Source organism: Epinephelus lanceolatus, chromosome 1 (genome assembly GCF_041903045.1).
Source record: "Epinephelus lanceolatus isolate andai-2023 chromosome 1, ASM4190304v1, whole genome shotgun sequence".
NCBI classification, from domain to species: Eukaryota; Metazoa; Chordata; class Actinopteri; order Perciformes; family Serranidae; genus Epinephelus; species Epinephelus lanceolatus.
The window spans coordinates 1,695,651-1,714,987 of NC_135734.1; the positions used below are offsets into that span (position 1 = coordinate 1,695,651).

At 38.6% G+C, this 19,337-nt stretch overlaps 1 protein-coding gene and 1 long non-coding RNA gene across 3 annotated transcripts in view; both read right to left on the reverse strand.

Moving 5' to 3' along the window:
- hdac11 (histone deacetylase 11) overlaps positions 1-19,337 on the reverse strand; it is a 176,189-nt gene that overhangs the window by 53,943 nt on the left and 102,909 nt on the right. For both annotated transcript variants that reach the window (XM_033633015.2, XM_078167731.1), the window contains exon 7: positions 10,089-10,165. In XM_033633015.2, coding sequence (XP_033488906.1) covers positions 10,089-10,165 — 77 coding nt within the window. The remainder of the gene's footprint in view (positions 1-10,088; positions 10,166-19,337) is intronic.
- On the reverse strand, positions 1,523-10,058 carry LOC117260900 (uncharacterized). Its single transcript, XR_013491601.1, has 5 exons — positions 7,066-10,058; positions 6,497-6,549; positions 6,213-6,296; positions 5,766-6,076; positions 1,523-5,189 (listed from the first exon to the last, which is right to left on the reverse strand). It is a non-coding gene; the product is annotated as an uncharacterized LOC117260900 (long non-coding RNA).

Genomic DNA, 19,337 nt, shown 5'->3' on the forward strand with positions numbered 1-19,337 from the left:
TACATACATCATTCTGCACAATGAGGCTCAAGCATTCATCTGTAGGAACAAGAAGAAAACACATTTTTGAGTGGAGGAGGATAAACTTATTGTAAACCATGGTTTGTAAAACCTTACAACCTGCACCTGACCCCCTATGAGAGCCAACCCATCCCGCAACGCCGCTGTCCGAGGTGCTGAACAGGTACTGTAGGCCAGATGCTGCAGAGAAATCCGTATTAACAAGAGGCAGAAGAAAATAAAATAAATCCAATTAAATGACATATTTGCTGCCACAGAGTTTTTCTGTGAACTGACAAGGAATGACCAGTGTGTGTGTGTGTGTATGTGTGTTTCTGTAAGTTATTTCTAACTTACTCAGAACGCTGCTCTGTCACTTTCTGACCCGCCCCACCCAACCTGCGGGTTGCTTGTCAACACACACATCACTATTGGCAGGTGTATAAGTTAACAAACAAACAACAACAACCACAAAGATCATTATTCAGTCTCATATTACATTTGTGGGAAGTTATTACAGTTTAGATTTTCACCTTCCCACATATGTAATAATTTCCTGCAAATGTAATAGTTAGTCATTGCGGAAAATTGTGTGTTACGTTTGTAGTAGGCTGCTGCTATTACGTTTGTGGGAAATTTATTACATTTGCGGGATTATTACATTCAAAGCTGCAGATTTGTATTACGTTTGTGGTTTATTACGTTTGTAGGCTAAGTTTAAGTTTGCGGGTATAACACATCCTTTAGTCAGAATCAGAAATCTTTCTTCCTCCTGTTTCTTGAACGTATCCTTTTCAGTAGCTGCATGTAAACCTAATAAGCCAAACCTAACAAGCCTTTCTTTTTTTGTACACTGTCTGCATTAACTTTAATTTGTAAAGCATGATGGTGCAACTCCATCAGCTGCAGGATATTGAACATTAATACAAAAGACTGCAATGCAAAGCTATGAAACATTTGTTGAACAGGAGCCACTGTGGTCATTGAGACGGTGCCAAGCCCTGCCCCTTTGTGATTATCCGTCAAGCTGTCAGAGCTAGCACGGAGCCCACATTGTCACTAACTGCAGTCCCTGAAGAAATATTTCACACTTTTGGAAAAACAAAAAAGCCATTTTAGAGAGAAGCAGACAGAGGGGTCCACAATATGTGTTTGAAGAATATATCCAGGATGTTTAACTCACTCAGAAGCAAAAACAGGTTTAAAAGATGAAGACAGTTTGCAGCTAAAGCCTAACTATAGGCTACAGATGACAGTGTAAAAGTGAACCACCACATAAATGGTGATCGAGACAGAAGACAATGAATATAAAGGGAAACTTTGCCGATATTTAACCAACTGTGTGTCATCAGAGTGTGTGCAGATGAACAGTGTTTGGCTTCCCCGAGTGCCGCCAGCCACTGGACAGACGGGGAGCTCCAGGTAAAGCCAAACAGCGTTCAACTGCATACACTCTGATGACACACAAGAATATCTGAAAAGTTTCCTTGTTTCCCTTCACTGGTTCCTGCAGACACGTGTCTTTATTCACTGTTATAATCATTAAAAAGCAAAGGCAGCATGTCTATACATTCAGTAGGCTATACCTTCAGTAGATAGCTAGCTAACCCAACACTTTTCAGGGTTTGGTTTTGGTTTTGAAATGGGGAGGAAACATATATCTGATGAGAAATGTATAACTACTTACAGCCTGCCCAGGTAACGAGTATCACTGATGCACAACACGCTCCAACTACTGCGTGAGTCTATGGAGCACAGCGTGGCTGTCAGACCCTTGCTTATTTGGATGATGCTACATGCTCCAGTCTGAGTTTGAGGTGGGACTAAGTGAAGGGTCAATGGCAGGATGAGTGAAACCAATCTCCCAGGTATTCAATTCAATTCAATTCAATTCAAAAAACTTTATTTTTAAGGCACATAGAGCAGCAGCATTACAAAAAGACAAAAGTTAGATACAATAACAAAAACAAAGTGTTAGCTGACAGAATAATATACACAAGACACAGGTATGTACAAATCTACAACATATAAAATATATAAAATATGTACAGTGTATGTTTAAGAATGAGAAGTGTTTCTTAAAAAAATGTTATCCGTGGTGTGTGTATGTCTATATATACATTCAAATTTGCAGTTTTTATATATTCACCAAAGACAGTGAATAGTTAGGTGAACAGGACTGTATAATTAGAATAAGAAATGAATAACAGAGTGGTTATAGTGCAAAAGAACAATGATTACAGTGGGAAATGAATATATAAATAAATAAATATCTAAACAGGGCTAAATGAGGTGGATCAATACTGAATGAACAGAAAGGACAAAAGGTTGTAGTGTGATAAGCACCAAAAAAGTAAGTGCACTGGAGATATAGTGCCTCTCAGTACTTTCTGGCTTTCTAGCTTTTCTCTGGCTCTTATGGTGGCCGGGAAGTGCAACACACATTAACAAAGTTTGAGACAAATTTACATTTCAGAAAACATTTTTACATATCATAAAACAAAATTACATTACCAAAACACATTTACCAGCCCCGAAACAAATTTACATTAAAACACCAACCGGAAAGGGAATGTACCAAAGACCAAAACACGGAAGTGACAACGTGAGCGCCGAAGAGTTATTGTTGTTGTTGTCAGTGGAGTTTATGAAGATGTTTTGCCTGTTTTGTGGACAACATATGAGCCAGTTAACGCGGTTTTGTTTTTCGCGCAGTCGGTCTCTACAGTGCTTAAGGGACATGGACATGACAGAAGGACCAGACATGCTGCAGCAGCGCATACAATATTTTAATGAGGGCCACTCGTATGCTGTAATCGTGGACATGATGTCATATTTAAACGGTGTACACATCAGTTTGAGGTCTCTGAAAATCACACTGAAAGAAGCCGGGTTCTATCGTAGAAAGGATTACTCCTCTACAAACGCCATAATGGACCTGGACAACTGTTTGGCTACTGCATGATGTGGCAGGTACTCAGACAAAAGTACAATCTACAAGTGAAGAGGGATCATGTAATGAATTTGCTCCAGGAGCTTAATCCTCGAGGGTGCAAGAGGAGAGCACGCAGAAGGTTTTTAAGAAGAACCTACCACTCCATGGGACCGAATTATATGTGGCATGCTGATGGTTATGATAAACTCATGCCATTCGGGTTGGCCATTTCAGGATGCATCGATGGATTTTCATGTAAAATACTGTGGCTTGCATGTGGACCAACAAATAATGACCCAGCAGTGATCGCTCACTATTTCCTGTTATGTGTGCGAAACCTCAGTGTCATCCCCATGAGTCTGAGGACTGATTGCTGCATGGAGAATGGGACCATGGCTACAATTCAGTGTACCCTACGCCACCACCACAATGACTACTACTCTGGAGCGTCCAGCCACATGTATGGCTCATCCACAAGCAACCAGCTGATTGGGTCCTGGTGGTCCATATTCAGAAAGGGAAGGTAAGAGGCTTTCACAAAGTAATTTAATTACACTGCAAAAACACAAAATGTTACCAAGCATATTTGTCTGATTTCTATACAAAATATTTCATTAAGACACAATCACCTTTCTTTCTAAGCAGAAAATCTGTCCATGGGACAAGTGAAAAAAATCACTTAAAACAATTTAATATTTGCTTGAAACAAGTGTAAATTGTCTAAAAACAAGTTACTTCTTAGGTGATTGCGTCTTAATGAGATATTTTGACTAGAAATAAGACACTTTGACTTGGAATCAGACAAATATGCTTGGTAAGATTTTGAGTTTTTGCAGTGTACGAGTAACCTTTGATTTCATTCTTCAAACTTGTGTATATGCTTAAAATGATAAATTGTTATTTATAATCCATGTCTATAGGTGTCAGTTCTGGATGGATATATTTGCAGACCTGAGAGACGTTGGATACGGGAGTCACAAGCATCAGCGTCTGTTGAGATATTGCTTTGGTGATGTTATTCAGAAGGACTTGGATGCGTGCGTGAGATTGTGGAACAGTCACAGGATTCGCCCTTCCAGAACAGCATCATGTCCAGGAGGAGTGCCCAGTGAACTCTACTACATTGGTGATAGTTTATTTGTATTTGTTTTACTTTTATCTTCAATTTAAATAAATGCAATTATGTCTTCTGTTTAACATAGGTTTGGCTCCAGAGACTGTGGATTTAAAATTGAACAGGCTGAATTGGATGCCTTTCCTGAGGCTCGCCTTTCAATAGCTCCATGTGGGGACCCAAACATGCAGGAGTACTTGGACTTTGCCATGGAGCACAATCAGTTACAGAAGACAGAGTACTGGCAGTCTGCATAGGAACTGTATCTGAAGCTAAAAGAAATTATTCAGCTATGAACTGAAATTGATAAAAAAGGGAGGTTTATTGGCAATGGTGGAACATTGCTGTTTATCTGAACACAAAGTGTCTGAATCTGTCACCCACAGCTTCATTATTTTAAAGTGGGAAATAAATGAATAAAAATAATAGCAAAATGAGTATTTCACTTTTTTTAATAGAAAACAATCTCTTGAAATACTTGTTTATTTGATCTAAAACAGTGATTCACAAACAGACCACAGTTTGAGAATAATGGATCTAAAACAAGATCATCAAAATGCTGAGAAAAACATGCTCACATACCGTAGCGTTATAAAAAACCCTTTAACAATAGCAACTGCACCTTTAGGTCCATTACCAACAACAAAGAACAAACGTTTTTAGAGTCAGATACACCATGGTAATGTGGTTTCTCAACTAGTTACAAAAAAAGCTTACAAACCTTCACAATCAAGGAGATAGTCTGCCCAGTAGGCCAAGGTTTGACTTTCTTTTAGTCTCCTGTTACTTCCTGAAGGACTGAGGTTAGGTTTGAAAAGTCTCTCAAGTTCAAAGCCAGTGAGTTGCTTTTCTGAGTGGCAAAGGACAGGGGCCAGCAAAGTAGGGTGTTGCTGTAGTGCACTCGAAAACTTCAAAAATTTCTTACATGAATACATTAAAAAGAAGAAAATCACATCATTAAAAATATGATCTTACCTGTCAATTACATATGAGTTGCAGTCAATGATATACCATCGGAGGTAGTCTGCCACGATTTCTTTTCTTCCACAGCAGCCACATGTCTCAGACAACCTGCTGTCTGTAACATTGTGCTGTGTCTCATGATACATTCACACAGAGCAACAAAGCAGCATTCTCAATCTGAAAGACAAAAAAAAATTCTGTGTATACAATATAGGAAATAAACTGTCTTAAAACACTGCAGGAACTATGTAAAACTCTGTCCTACCACACTGTAGCCTTATGCTATTCTCACCTCTCAAAAAGCTTTCCCTGTTTCTTCATCAGTTATTGAATTAACTGCTGATTTGAATGAAGGCTGGCCTGCAAGATAATGTACAAGATCTTCTGACAGGAAATGGGGTCCTGGACCCCCATGTACAACTGACACTGTGATCATTTTTCCTGCCAGGTAGTATTCATCCTCCCTAACAGCTGTGAATGAATTCATATTACAAAATTAAAATATAAAATGTATTATATACTTAAAGATATTGAGAAAAAAAAAAGCATATGTCATGTGATATATGTCATGCTGGTTAATGATCATTAAACATATATATTAGATTAGATTGACTTTATTGTCCACCTCTGTGGAAATTTGTCTTTGGCTTCTCCATGTATTTAATGTACTTGGAGAGGCCAAAGACAAATTTCCATATACTTAATGATCATTAACCAATCATTAGTATAGTACACTTCTAACCCTATGCATACCATTTGCATTGTAGACCAAGAACCGATGTCCTTCTGGTCCATCAAAAATGGGCCGGTCTTTCAGGTGTTTCATTAGCAGAGTTAAAAATTCTCATCTGGGACCACCTGTGTCAATTCCCTCCTCATAAACTCCAGCATCATCAGTAAATTTGACCAGCATGTCACAGGTTTCAGAATATGTTGTACGCTTAAAACCTCTGACTGCTCCATCCCAAACATTAGTCTTTGAGATGTTGAACCTGCTGACTGTTTTGTGATCAATAGGAAGTGACAGGTTTGCCACAATGTCAGCTAGTGTAATGTTCTCCTCCCTGTAATGACAAAAAGTAATCTAATTAGTGGATATTCCTGACAGTGCACAATTTGCTACTTTTACAAAAATGATTTAAATACCAGAAATATTGCACAGTGAAAAACTGGAATGCCACAGTAAAAAACTCATTTTACACTGCTGTGTGTTGGAAATTCTCCACATGGACTGCAACCAGCTCCTCATCCTCAATACCTGGTGCATACAGGTCTGTGTTTTTACTGTTGGGAAATTACAATTTCCATGTTAAAACATCTTACAAACACAAATTTCTTCCCCATGAATTAAATTAAAATTATGTGTCACTGTCTTTTTTTTAACATACCTGTAGCAATAAGTCTTGTCTGGATTTGTGTTTCTGTATAACCACGCCTCCTCGATAAAGGCATAAAGTACTTCTTGTATAAAAACTACTACGTACCTTTCATCTTTAGGTTTGAGTTTGGGAGTACTTCGGTTTTGTGGTTCAAAAACCTGAGAGGAAATGCATACATTTATCAAAAATTTGTCACAGCTTCCATAATGATTCCCTTACAACATACAGTATAAATTAATAGTGAAAGGTTGCCAGTGTTACTGATAGTAATAAGAACTGCAAAATAATCTAAACAAGCCTTGTTTCTTTGTCCTGGTCCAGAGGTGCCCAATCCTGCTCTTGGAGAGTAGCCCTGCATGTTTTAGGCTTCAAGTTAATGATTAGAATCAGGTGTGTTAGAGTGGGGAGATACCTAAAACATGCAGGGCAGTAGCTCTCCAGGAGCAGGATTGGGCACCTCTGGACCAGGACATAGGTTTATGCTTAAAATCAAATGTATATCTAATAGGTAGATGAATAAATACATACATACATACATACATAAAAAAGTATTTAAAAAAAAAAGATGTACCTACAGTACCTGTAGATGTATCCTACAGTGAGTATCAAAATATGTAAAATATATATATATATATATATATATATATATATATGTAATCATGAGATCCACTAACCTCCTTTAAAGTGTGTTTCTAGGCATATATAAAAAGTGATCCTGGAATATGCCTTTCCTTGGTCCTTTTTATATTCTGCCAATTTGAATGTTTTTTCTGATCCAGGCACGTGGACCACCTCTGAGCGGTCTGGATACAAACGGACATACGGTTCTTCTGGCATTTCCTTGTTAAATGTTCTCATTTTCTGGACAGCTTGTTTCAGTACATCAGGTACTGCTACCTCTGGGTTTACAAATAACAGGAGTGTTTTCCCTCTTAGAGGTTTCAAATCAGTTCCATCAGTTGCATTTGGCACCATCAATCCAATGTTTATCTAGTAAAATAACAAAGATAATATTAATTTCATGTATTATACATAGGTAAAATAAAAGATTATACATACATACATGCATATATACATACATCAGTGTTTCCCATTAATCATGTAGAATGTGGTGTCCCTCCATAGTCTAATTTGTGCCACCACAGTTTCATAGTTAGCCGAGCCTGTCTACACACTCTCCAAAACTTTATGCTGTTTTGCCCAGTTGTTTCAAGCAAAGCATCTCGCCCTGCACCAGAGCTGCTGTTATTCTGTCTAGAGTGCTATATGGTCTAAAATCTATGCAAAGATGCCTGTGTCAAAGATATTATTTTTATTTAACTTAATTCCATCTATACAATAAATTGACTATGATCCTGACCCACTTCTGAGTTATTTATTTATTATGTTTTTATGGTATTTCTATCTTCTGTGGACAGCTAGATCTCATCCTTTTTATTCTCATGGTTATATTACTATTATCGTGAGTGATTCATGTATACTGTTTTAACTGTTACGACTGTCCTCTTGTATGTGTATGTGATGTCTTGTCCCCCACTGCAAGCCAAATTTCCCCTCGAAGGACAATAAAGATCGGAATCTGAATCTGGAGTTTTCTCAAGTCTGATAGTCGAATATTGATAAACTAAGACAGTCAGCACAACTTACCTGGACGTGTTTTCTTTCTTTAGCCCTCTGTCTTCCTCTCGGCCCATAGTTAAAAGACTGTCGTTCTTTTGACTTTGCACTTCTGTACTCCAGGAACTGTTTGTATGATGGGCAAGGAGTTCCGTTTCAAAATAGAAAGTTAGCAGCCGCTAACCAATAGCTATAACTATTCACTTTCATTCACATACTTCAGATAGCTAACTTTAGTGTTACGCTGCACTTACTTGGTTTAGCATTATCCAGCTGTTTAACGTCAGATGTCCTTGGTGCATTTGGCCCTTCAGTCTGCTCTGCACCATTTAAAAACTCTAAACACCAATCACACGATAAACAAAACCGCGTCAAACAGCTCATGTCATTGCCACAAAACGGGCAAAACTTCACTTGGTCCATCTTGGTTCACCGCGCTCACCATGGATATCGCTCACGTTATCACTTCCGTGTTTTGGTCTTTGGTACATTCCCTTTCTGGTTGGTGTTTTAATGTAAATTTGTTTCAGGACTTGTACATTTTTTTTCTTCACTTGTAAATTTGTCTCGGCGCTTGTAAAAGTGTTTTGCGTCTTATTAATTTGTTTTCTGAAATGTAATTTTGGTTTATGATATGTAAAAATGTTTTCTGAAATGTAAATTTGTCTCAAGCTTTGTAAATGTGTGTTGCACTTCCCGGCCACCGTAGGCTCTTAGCACCAAGTTAATTGGATTCTTATAAAGATGTTACAAAATAAAACACATCAGTAAAAACAATCTCGGTGAGGAGCATGCCTGCGCATGCATTTGAACCCTTCTCAGGTGTGCTCAGGGTGCACTTCTCAAAGGCTGAAGTGTTTTAAATCACAAGTTTTCACTAAAACTAACTGTTTCCCAGACTAACTGTTTGGGAAGGACTAAGCACATGACTGGATAAATGAGAATTGGATTGAACCCATGGACCCTCATTCCTTAAATTCATTAAGAATGTTTACCTTTTTGGAGATTTTCTGTTTATTGTTTTATTGTATTATAAATTTTATTCACAAATTAAGGATAATGTGGTGAGTACTTGATATACAAAATAATAATTTTGCAGGTGAAATATTCCTTTTACTTTTTTATTATCAGCTAATTAGCCACCATAAGCTATAGGTCATACCAGACATACCAGAAAAACAGTTTTGTTTCTTTTTTCAAACACTTAAATTTGTCTCACGTTAAAGCTGTAGTTGATAACTTAAAAAAAAAAACAAAACATATTTGCTAAAACTGTCACTATTAACACAGCACTAACTGAGACTTATAATATGTAAAAATATTATTTTGCCTACCCTGTTGGCTTGTAGCATTTCTAATGGCCTTACTACATATGAACAAAAAACCGAGGAGTCTCTAAGACACAGCTGTCAATCATGTCAAACACTGCCGGTGACCTGTGGTTAAACTATCAAACTAGGCAGCACTGATATAATGTGAATCAAGATTCTGTTACTGCATTGTCTATTTCTCTCCTCTAACATGAGAGAGGTGTTCCAGCAGGTGGGTGGTGCTTGGTATTTCGTTTAACTGTATCCAACATGGTGGCTGGGTCACAAACTCTCTCATTGTACAGCTTAACAGTCTCTAAACTGTGTTTCTGAAAGCATTTGGGGTGAGAGATACAGTAACAGAATCTGGATTCATATTTGATCAGCACTGCCTAGTTTGACAGTTGAGTGCAGTTCATGAGCAGTGACTGACATGACTGACCGCTGCATTAGCGACTCCTCAGCTCTGACTGGTTGTATTCAATGCACTGTGGTCTGATTCTGGTGAATTCCATTCGAAGCAGTAGAAAGAGGAGGAGGGACATGATTTTTTTCACAGATTATCTCTCTCATGTACTTGTTTCAGAATATGGAGACAGTTTCAGTAATATGACATAAAGTTATTTTTATAAAAGTTACCAATAACAACTGCTGCTTTAACCAAATAAGACCTGTAACTGAGTACTAATAGTCAGGCTTCTCCTTACATGTGAAAATGTGTGAGTGAATGATTACAATGCGCTAACATTATGCACAACATTCAGTCTTACCTTGACGGTCAGAGTGATGTCTGCATAGGCACAAAAGCCCCCTCCCCTGTCACTAGAGCAGTGGTGGAAGCCTCCTCCTGGGAAACAGAAATTCCACGGGCTCAATATCAGGGCCATTAGACAAGCTGTGTAGGTCACTGAACATCTGAGATGTCTTTTATTCTAAGCCACCATCATTTAAAATGGTCTGTTATTGAGTTTATTGCAGCTGATGTTCCCCTGTGGTACAACAATGGCTGTATTGACACTAGAATGGGACTGTTCAATTGCTACTAGAATGCTTGAGGAGCAGCAATGTATAGGGATACAAATGTATTTTTTTCCCAACAAAACTGGGATGACAACCATTCATTCAGGTTAAGAGTTAGCGTCCCCTCTGCCCTGCTGTGCTCACGTTCATTAACTAATGTAAAGAGTAGAATGTTAATAAAGACCAGAAGGAAGACAGTGAAAAATGATTACCATTTATTGCCTGGCCTCAAAAAGCCTCTACATCTTCATAGTGTTGAGACAAACACTATGCAGATGTCAAACACATTTGAATAGCCTTGGTATCTTTATTAAAATCCTGTTTATTGATGCAGAACAATATATCAACAGAAGGTGTAAAGCAGCTGAGTAAGCAGGAGGGGGGTTCCCTGCTTGGCACAAATCATGGCAAGATGAATAAAGGATAACCCTCACAGCCAAAGATCTGCTATGCAATCAGCCACTGATCACAGTGGAAATACAAAAGTAACAAACCCGCCCCAAACAAAGATGCTATGAACTAGAATTGAGTTTTGTTTTAAAAATTGCAATACCAGCACCACTACCAGTACCCTTAAAGTGATACCAATACCAGTAGAGTACTTAATTCGATACCTATATTGAAAATTAATTGATGTGCAGTATAATCATACCTTGGAACATTTTGTTGGCATCTCAGCATGCTGAACTGTGTGGTGTATTAACTCTGTTAAACTAACTGAACTTAGTTTGCAACTTCTCCAGCAACAAGGAGAACCAAGTTAAGTTAGCACCCCAACGTCTAACTGTGCAAGGACCCGAACGACCCGCTTCCTCAGATCTGCACCTTCGGAACAAGGACACAACCACAGCTCTTTCCAGCCTTCCTCTGCCAGGTAACAAAAGCAGCACACCACAAAGTTACTCTTTCTTCCATAAATTCAAGTATTGTTAACGTAACAACTGGGCATAGTGTTATCACAGCTTTACACCCATATGGAAAAGATATAGATAAATCTTAAAAAGTTTTTATCTCTTTTGTCTGAAACTTGTATGTAATGCATACGACAGTGAAACCAGATATAAGATCCTTATTAAATTTGTACAAAATGAAACTTGTATGATTTGGGTACTTATAAGAACATTATAAGACAGTAATTCCACATACATTATCCTTAGTAGAAAAATGTAATATCAAACTTATATGAGTTGGACAATAATCAGTGAAACTAAACTCTTGTAAGTATTATAGAAAACACTTACAAGATTTACTTGTGGTGCCACAAATATAAAACAACATAATCTGACAATAAAATTGAAGGGAAAAGCATATGAGCTGACTGAAAGCAGGTTTTGAACATGTAATGACAATTGACTGTTAAATGTTGCTAAGTTTAGCATTTTTGCAAAACCAGGCATCATATTCTTCTCTCTAAACTAATTAATTTTCCTAAAATTATTACATGGGTAATATTGTTTAACATTTGAGGAGCACTTATATCCAATAAGTTAGGAAAAATTATTAAATCAACACAGCAAATATTCAAAATCCCTGTCGAATGTATTCAGTGTAACGCAGAGATTGAAAAAGACCATTCATCCCATTCTTGTAGAAATAGTTTTAATTTTGCACAAGATCAGCAGATTACATAAGTTGCACATTTACTTAAGAAAGAAAAAATGGCAATACTTGTTCCCTTTTTACATGACCCGAGTTCATTATGACGGTGCTTTAATAATTGTTTTACCACTTCACCACTATTCTTTTGGATTGTACATCAAAATACATAAATATTGGTAACATGCATTACAAAATGTTTCACATAAGAATCAATGGACATTTTGTTCACTCTGATATGTGCCATTTCATTTGTCACATTGATAAGTGTTGAGACATAAATGTTTCCTTTTCAGCTCAGAAACCCAAAATCAATAAGTGACAATCATTTAGTTAACATTCAATCATTTACAGTAATACGTGTTCAATAGCCGACACACAGTCAAGCTGGACTGTGGACACTACACTACATGTGGACCGCGGAACGCATCTGAACAAGGGGGGGCCATAATTTCAAGTCACGCGGAGGGGGTGGGGGGGCATATGCATTGAAACAGACAATATTACTGATGTATTAAATAACGTTGCGGAGCACTTTTTTTATTCCGATGCCACACAGTCACATCTACAATATACGCATGAACACGAACACATGCTTGCTCAGATTAACCCCTCTGATCCCACTCTAACATTCACACACAACAGGCCAAGCCTATTTACACATAAACGCACAGATGAAACTATAGCAAACAACAAAGTACATCCAGTCCACAACCACAACCAAAACTCATCTTCTGCCTTGAATCTAAATCAACATCATATTCATTATCATCACAAGTCAGCATATCAGACTGATGTGCAGAGCTGCACGCACACACACACACACACACACACACACACACACACACACACACACACACCCCCAACAACAAAACAAGCGCAGCTGCGCAGTTACTTAAAAGTAACCAGAACGCTGAATTTCTGACCACTACCGCCGGCAACCGCAATGTGTATGTCCACTCCCGCCGGCTCCCGCAAAACTCTGAGAGTTTATGCCCGCACAATAATAGAGATGCATTGATTTTGTGTCTTCTCCCGTCCCGCAGGAGAAAACACGTCATTTTACAGGCTATTAATAAAGAGATTCATGGGGTTGTTTGTTTCGTTTCCCTGGTCTGCATGTCTTTTGACGCACCAGTCAGGGATAGCGCTCCTATTTCGTTGTTTTCATTTAGTTTTTTAATGAAATAAAGGCTGTTAAATAGCCTATAACCATAACAACTGTGTGACACAAACTCAGTGCTTTAGTAATTAAATAATGTCAGGCTCGGTTCAGTTTCGGACATAACAAAACAGAATGACTGTCGGTTTCGGACAGAAATATGCGGCAGTGCCGCACTCTAACACACACACACACACACACACACACACATACACACACACACACACACACAAGGAAAACTGGACAATATCATCAATTTATAAACACCCCCCGGACGCCCCAGACAGGACGTGAAAAGTGGATATGTCTAGGCAAAAGAGGACGTTTGGTCAGCCTAGTAGTGAATGAACACTGAAGGTCATATGCTCTTTACCATATAGTGACTGCACACCTCCAACAAAGTACACTAATGGCTCATGCTCGTGATTTATCAGTTCAGCATTTAATTCAGAGCCCAACAGAATGCTTATGCCCTCTATCAGTAACGCCCAATGAGAGTGATACTTCTGTGGAAGTATGCCTTTTAAAACTGGCAAGCTATAGTACAAAAGCCAGTGCTGCCACTCATGGGCTTTCCAGAATTTGCGTTCTGTTAGAGATCTTGGAACTCGAGCAATAATACCTGGAGGTTTAATAGACAAGAGATGTCTGTCCATGATTGCTGTTTGTCCACCAATATACCATGGTGCAGAAATGCTTTTAGAATCCATCCATAAATTCGCCATGTATCTGCACACACCAAGCAACACACAGTGCATGTAGTCAGGGACCATTCCATTGATTAGATTAAACAAGTAAATCTGCAAGAGCAGATGAGCCCTTTATGCCCAATATAGTATTCCCTTCCCTTTCAGCTATTTGTCTTATTTCTACTGTGGTTTTATGATTTCTGTCACTTGGCTTTTCATCTGGACATGTGTAAACCCTTGTGCTTCCTTTTCCTTTCCTTGTTTGCATTCCAGGGTGAAGGCAGACTCCACAGTCAAACTCACCATTAAACTGCTTAAAATTCTGTAGTAATGGCCTTGCTACTGCATCACACACACAGCACAACGTGTGCACTTTTTTGTGTCTCAATGCCTGATCACTAGGATGCTGCCACTCAAAACCTGCTTGAGAAAGACTGGCACACTCCTCAACAAATAGTTTAAAGAAGCAGGACATGTCTGGCTTTTTGGATCCAAACCATAACGCACATAAAAGTACTTGTTTATCTCTACTCTCAGGGGGTATCTCATTAACACAATATAATATTGGCCAAATACTAAATTTGGAGGACTGAAAAACTGGTACACCATCACAATTGAATGTAAGGGACAGAAAATCCTCTTTACTATTCGATTTTAAAGTCTGATATAAGGTGCCATCACATATGTCCTTTATTTCATGCCTACTACTGGCATCAGCATGAAAACATAGATCATGCATACCCTGGTTCTCAAGAATATCTTTCAGCTGATCCTTTAATGGTATACTAATAAAGAAATGTCCTTCCTCTAAACTGGCTTTCACTGTTGTGAATGAGGAACGTGACACACATTTAAGTGTTTCTTCTAGAGATTGTGAAGGACCAATGTACTTAGTACAAACTCTACAGTAATGATGTCGTTCAAACTGATCTGTAATATCATTTAATGGTTTCTTCAGAAAATACTTGCTTGTTGGAACTGCACTAGTCCCAGCAGAATGTAACTTGAGCAGTTTCAGCAGGTCTTCCATCAATACACCTGTAGTGTTGTGTCTCAATGCAAAGGAGATAATCGAGATGATGCTTTGCCCTTCCGTTAGTCCATGGGAGGTGTGGACTTTGTCTACTTCTTGAGGGACATTGTCCTAAATGATTGAAAAAGAAGCACTGCATTGAAACTGATTAGGTTTCACTTGTTTTAACTCATTACCTTGTTTTGGCAAACTGCACTTAGCATAGAAGATAAACAAAAGCCACAACATATGAGAAAGAAAACAGAAGAGGATGGATAGAAAGTGTACATGTCAATGAACTGCAGAATGTGTCATGGTTTGTCCAATGATAAATGAATCTAATGTTAAAAAATGTAATCAACCTCATGCAAATGCTTAAGTTTTGTCTCACTTGTACCATTGTGAAAGGTTCTGCTCTTTGCTCTTGTCTTTGGCTGGTATCTTCACTGTTTTCCTGAAATGGATACAAATGAACAACTCATTAAAGAGGAAGAGAGGAAGAGGAAGGGAGGGATAGCGGGAGCAGATTATATGATACTGTAGTTTAGTCTCACCTGTGGCAGTGTGAGAGGTTCTGCTCTCTGCTCTTCTCTCTGGATATCATCTTCATCCCTTTGCTAAGAAAGACACAAAGGAACAACACAGATTGTAACTGTAATTTAACTCTAAGAGTGAAGGACAGAGATAGAGCTGTTTAATACTGTAGTTTTGTCTTACCTGTGGCAGTGTGAGAGGTTCTGCTCTCTGCTCTTCTCTCTGGCTATCATCTTCATCCTTTTGCTAAGAAAGACACAAAGCAACAACACAGATTGTAACTGTAATTTAACTGGGGAACTGCCCATTGGTCTGACAGCCCATTGTTCCGACCATATTAAACCCATTGTTCCGAAGTCCGTTCCGAAATCATCATGATGCCCTGTGGTTAAGGTCTGGTTAGGTTTAGGCTCAAAAAACACTTGGTTAGGGTTAGGAAAAGATCATGGTGTGGGTTAAAATGAAAAAGAAAGTGACAAACACATAAGCCGTGAGCCTGCTTTGCCTCAAGCCTTTCCCAGCTGACCCAGAGCCGGTCGCAGCGCACCATCAAGGCAGAAATACGCCCGCAGGGAGCCCTTCAGCACCGCAGACAGTCGGACTAATGGGATGTCGGATCAATGGGCTGTCGGACCAATGACTGTGTTTACAAGGTCTTTAGTATCCCGGTTTTGAGGCTTATCCCGGCTTTGAGCATATCCGGGATATGATGTTTACATGGAACACAGAGAAACCCGGTTATTCATATCCCTGTATACATGATAAATACCAGTAACCCGTTTTCTGATCACTGCATCCTATCTGCGCAGGCGTGTTTCGTCTTGTATGTCTTTTGTTTACAACAGATTGAGCGGGAAATGTGATATATTTATTATATTTAGAAGTAAGACAAAAATGAGACCTCTGTGGCTTCTAGCGGGCTTAGCGTTAGTAAATACTCACGTCGCATTACAGCTATGGCTCATCCACTTCATCTTCAGCAATGGGAGGAGAGAGCGACAACAAATATTGAATACGTCACCAACTTTGATAGGTATTTGGCTGTCACTGCCACCACGCAGTACAAGGCAACAGTGGATGAAAATACGTAGCCGTGACTGGTGGGATAGGATCGTTCTCATGGAGTTTACAGATTCAGAGTGGAGAGAAAACTTCAGAATGAGTAGGGCATCCTTCAGCCGGCTGTGTGACGTAGTTGAACCATTCATGAAACCGGGATAAGGCGTATACATGCTCCAGTATCCCGGCTTCTATCGGAGTACTCCAGGTGGCGAAACCAGGTTTCTTGAAACCGGGAAAAGGGCATAACCCGGTTTCTGAATTCGGGATATGGTGTTTACATGCACAAACACAAAAACGGGATACTTAAAAAACCCAATCAAAACCGGGATACTAAAGACCTTGTAAACACAGTCAATGACATGGACCCATTTAACTGTAAGAGTGAAAAACAGAGATACAGCTGTTTAATACTGTAGTTTTTTCTTACCTGTGGCAGTGTGAGAGGTTCTGCTCTCTGCTCTTCTCTCTGGTTATCATCTTCATCCCTTTGCTAAGAAAGACACAAAGGAACAACACAGATTGTAACTGTAATTTAACTGTAAGAGTGAACGACAGAGGTAGAGCTGTTTAATACTGTAGTTTTGTCTTACCTGTGGCAGTGTAAGAGGTTCTTCTCTCTGGCTATCATCTTCATCACTTTCCTTAAAATGATACAAAACTCCTTTTAGACAGATTTCACACAGCTCCCCGGAAAGGTATTACAATGCAGTTTTTCTCACTTTCCTTATTGTTGACTGTTTGTTTTTTAACTACACAGTAACATAGTGTAGTGTTTTTAAGTTATAAACTGTACATTTTCTTCTTCTATTCAACATTTTAAATATACCTAAGTAATGTTTTGGATAAAATGTACTGCAGAAATATTATGAAGTGCAGCCTAGTTTCAATGTTAGCTGATAAGACAGAGAGGACAAGAAATACGTTGCACTTAAATGGTGTTGGGTGGTGTGCTTCGCAATGTCAGTCAAAGCGCTGTTGATTTTCCTAATAAAACAATGGACAGTAACTAGTAACGGATAACTATAATGTTAACATCACTTATGAGCTGCAATGCATGTGAGTGCGCATACCTTTTTTTCCATCTTGTCAAAGTACATGTAGGAACGTTTCTCTGCAACCAAACTCTTTCCATTGCGTCAGGTGTAACGTTAACGAGTTTTCTTTTCGGCATTGCTGTCTCGTAAAGTTACTGCTCAACAATCCATCCATGCTGTGATGCCACTGCTACAAAGAGCTCGTAAAAGATTTGACTGAGCCCAGACAGAGCCGAGGAAGTTAAAAGTTTGATTTTAGCCCTGACAGCGATGAGTGGTTAAGATTAGGGTAAAATATCAGGATACACCAATAAAAGGCAAAGTAGGACGGGTCACGTAACTGGCAGCTATCAACACTAATCAACACCCCTTGCACCGTCAAGCTATCTTGTTTAATTATGAACGAAGAGAAGAGGAGAGCCTCAGACGGTTATGAATACCACGCAGACGAATGAACCTAGCAGTAAGTACATTTTTCCTACCAGTTATGTATTTCAAGGTTTTAGCTTAAATTTGACATATATTGGATTTTCTGTTTTTGCAACATTTGCTAAAAGTGATGGTTAGCTGAATGCTAAAGGGTAACGTTACACATCAAACGAGTTAGAAATGTGGAAATTCTCAGTTTAGTTTAACGTCATATTATGCCTAAACCTGCAGATACCCAGTAAAGTAGAATAGATTTTTGTCAGAAAAAACGATGGTTAGCATATCAGTTACTGCAGAAGCAATGTCGACAAATGTTGCGTCAAGCTAACGTTACAAACACTTAACACAATGTTTCGTGTTTTTGTGTAACTTAATGTTATGTTATGTTATGATGCAATTTTAATGTTACTGTGATGTCCATATCAAATAAACTTTACCGTTACCATATAATTATATAAAAATAAAATAGAATAGGAAAAAACAATTTACAGTAAGAAGTGAAGAAGTGTGTAGTATACAAAATGTGCAGAATACAGAGCTGTACAATAGACCTTTTTCACAGCAGCCATTTTGACATGAAATAATAGGATAGGATAAACACAGGTGTTACCAATGATACTAATTAAGAAGACATGGAGAGGAAGTTTGCAGTGGTGCAGTGGAGTGAAGGGGAGGATTCTGGGAAGCTCAGCGAAGTAAAAACGGATAACATACGGGGGTATGATGATTCCAAGATGGACCAACATGGGAATCCCATTTCCACATACTCAGCCATTATCGAATGGCGCCATGGGAAGAAACAGCGAGGAGGGTGGCCTCACTACAGGGGCACTGTAATTTTTGTCAGTGCTAAGTTAATGTTGATAAGGTTCAAAGTGAAGATTGTCCTCGTTTAAAGTGGACCAAACAGCTCTGGTGTGAAAGCGACCTTAGTTTGCAGTGTTACTGGTGAGATATACTCGTGGAAATAAAATTACACATGTAAATGGAACTCATACTATTTTACAACAGTTTTGTCACCATTTTGTCTGCTCTACAAAATGCTAGAAAGTTGTAAGCTGGCAGTTAAACTGTGTTTCATTAACAGTCATTCACTTACACAACTTCACTTGTCTCCAAGTGAATGCATGAGCAACACTATAACACAGTAGATCTCATAATGTTAACCATAGTAGTACTCTGCAGTAGTGGTTTCTATTATTTTTAACATCAAGTACTCCTAAAGTGACATACATTAGAACACAAACCCCTGTCTGATGAGATTTTTGCTTTTAGATGTTTTTGTACATTAAGTCTATTAAACCATAACCAAAATAATCATATATTCTGTTGTTCATATGGATGGAAATATTAATTATCAGCATTTTTGCTAACCCCACTATGAACCACAGCTCTACACAACACATACTTTGTTGTGATGCTGGCAGTGTCATCACATATTAATATGTTATTAGTAAGTAGTAGTTAGGGAATGGAAAATG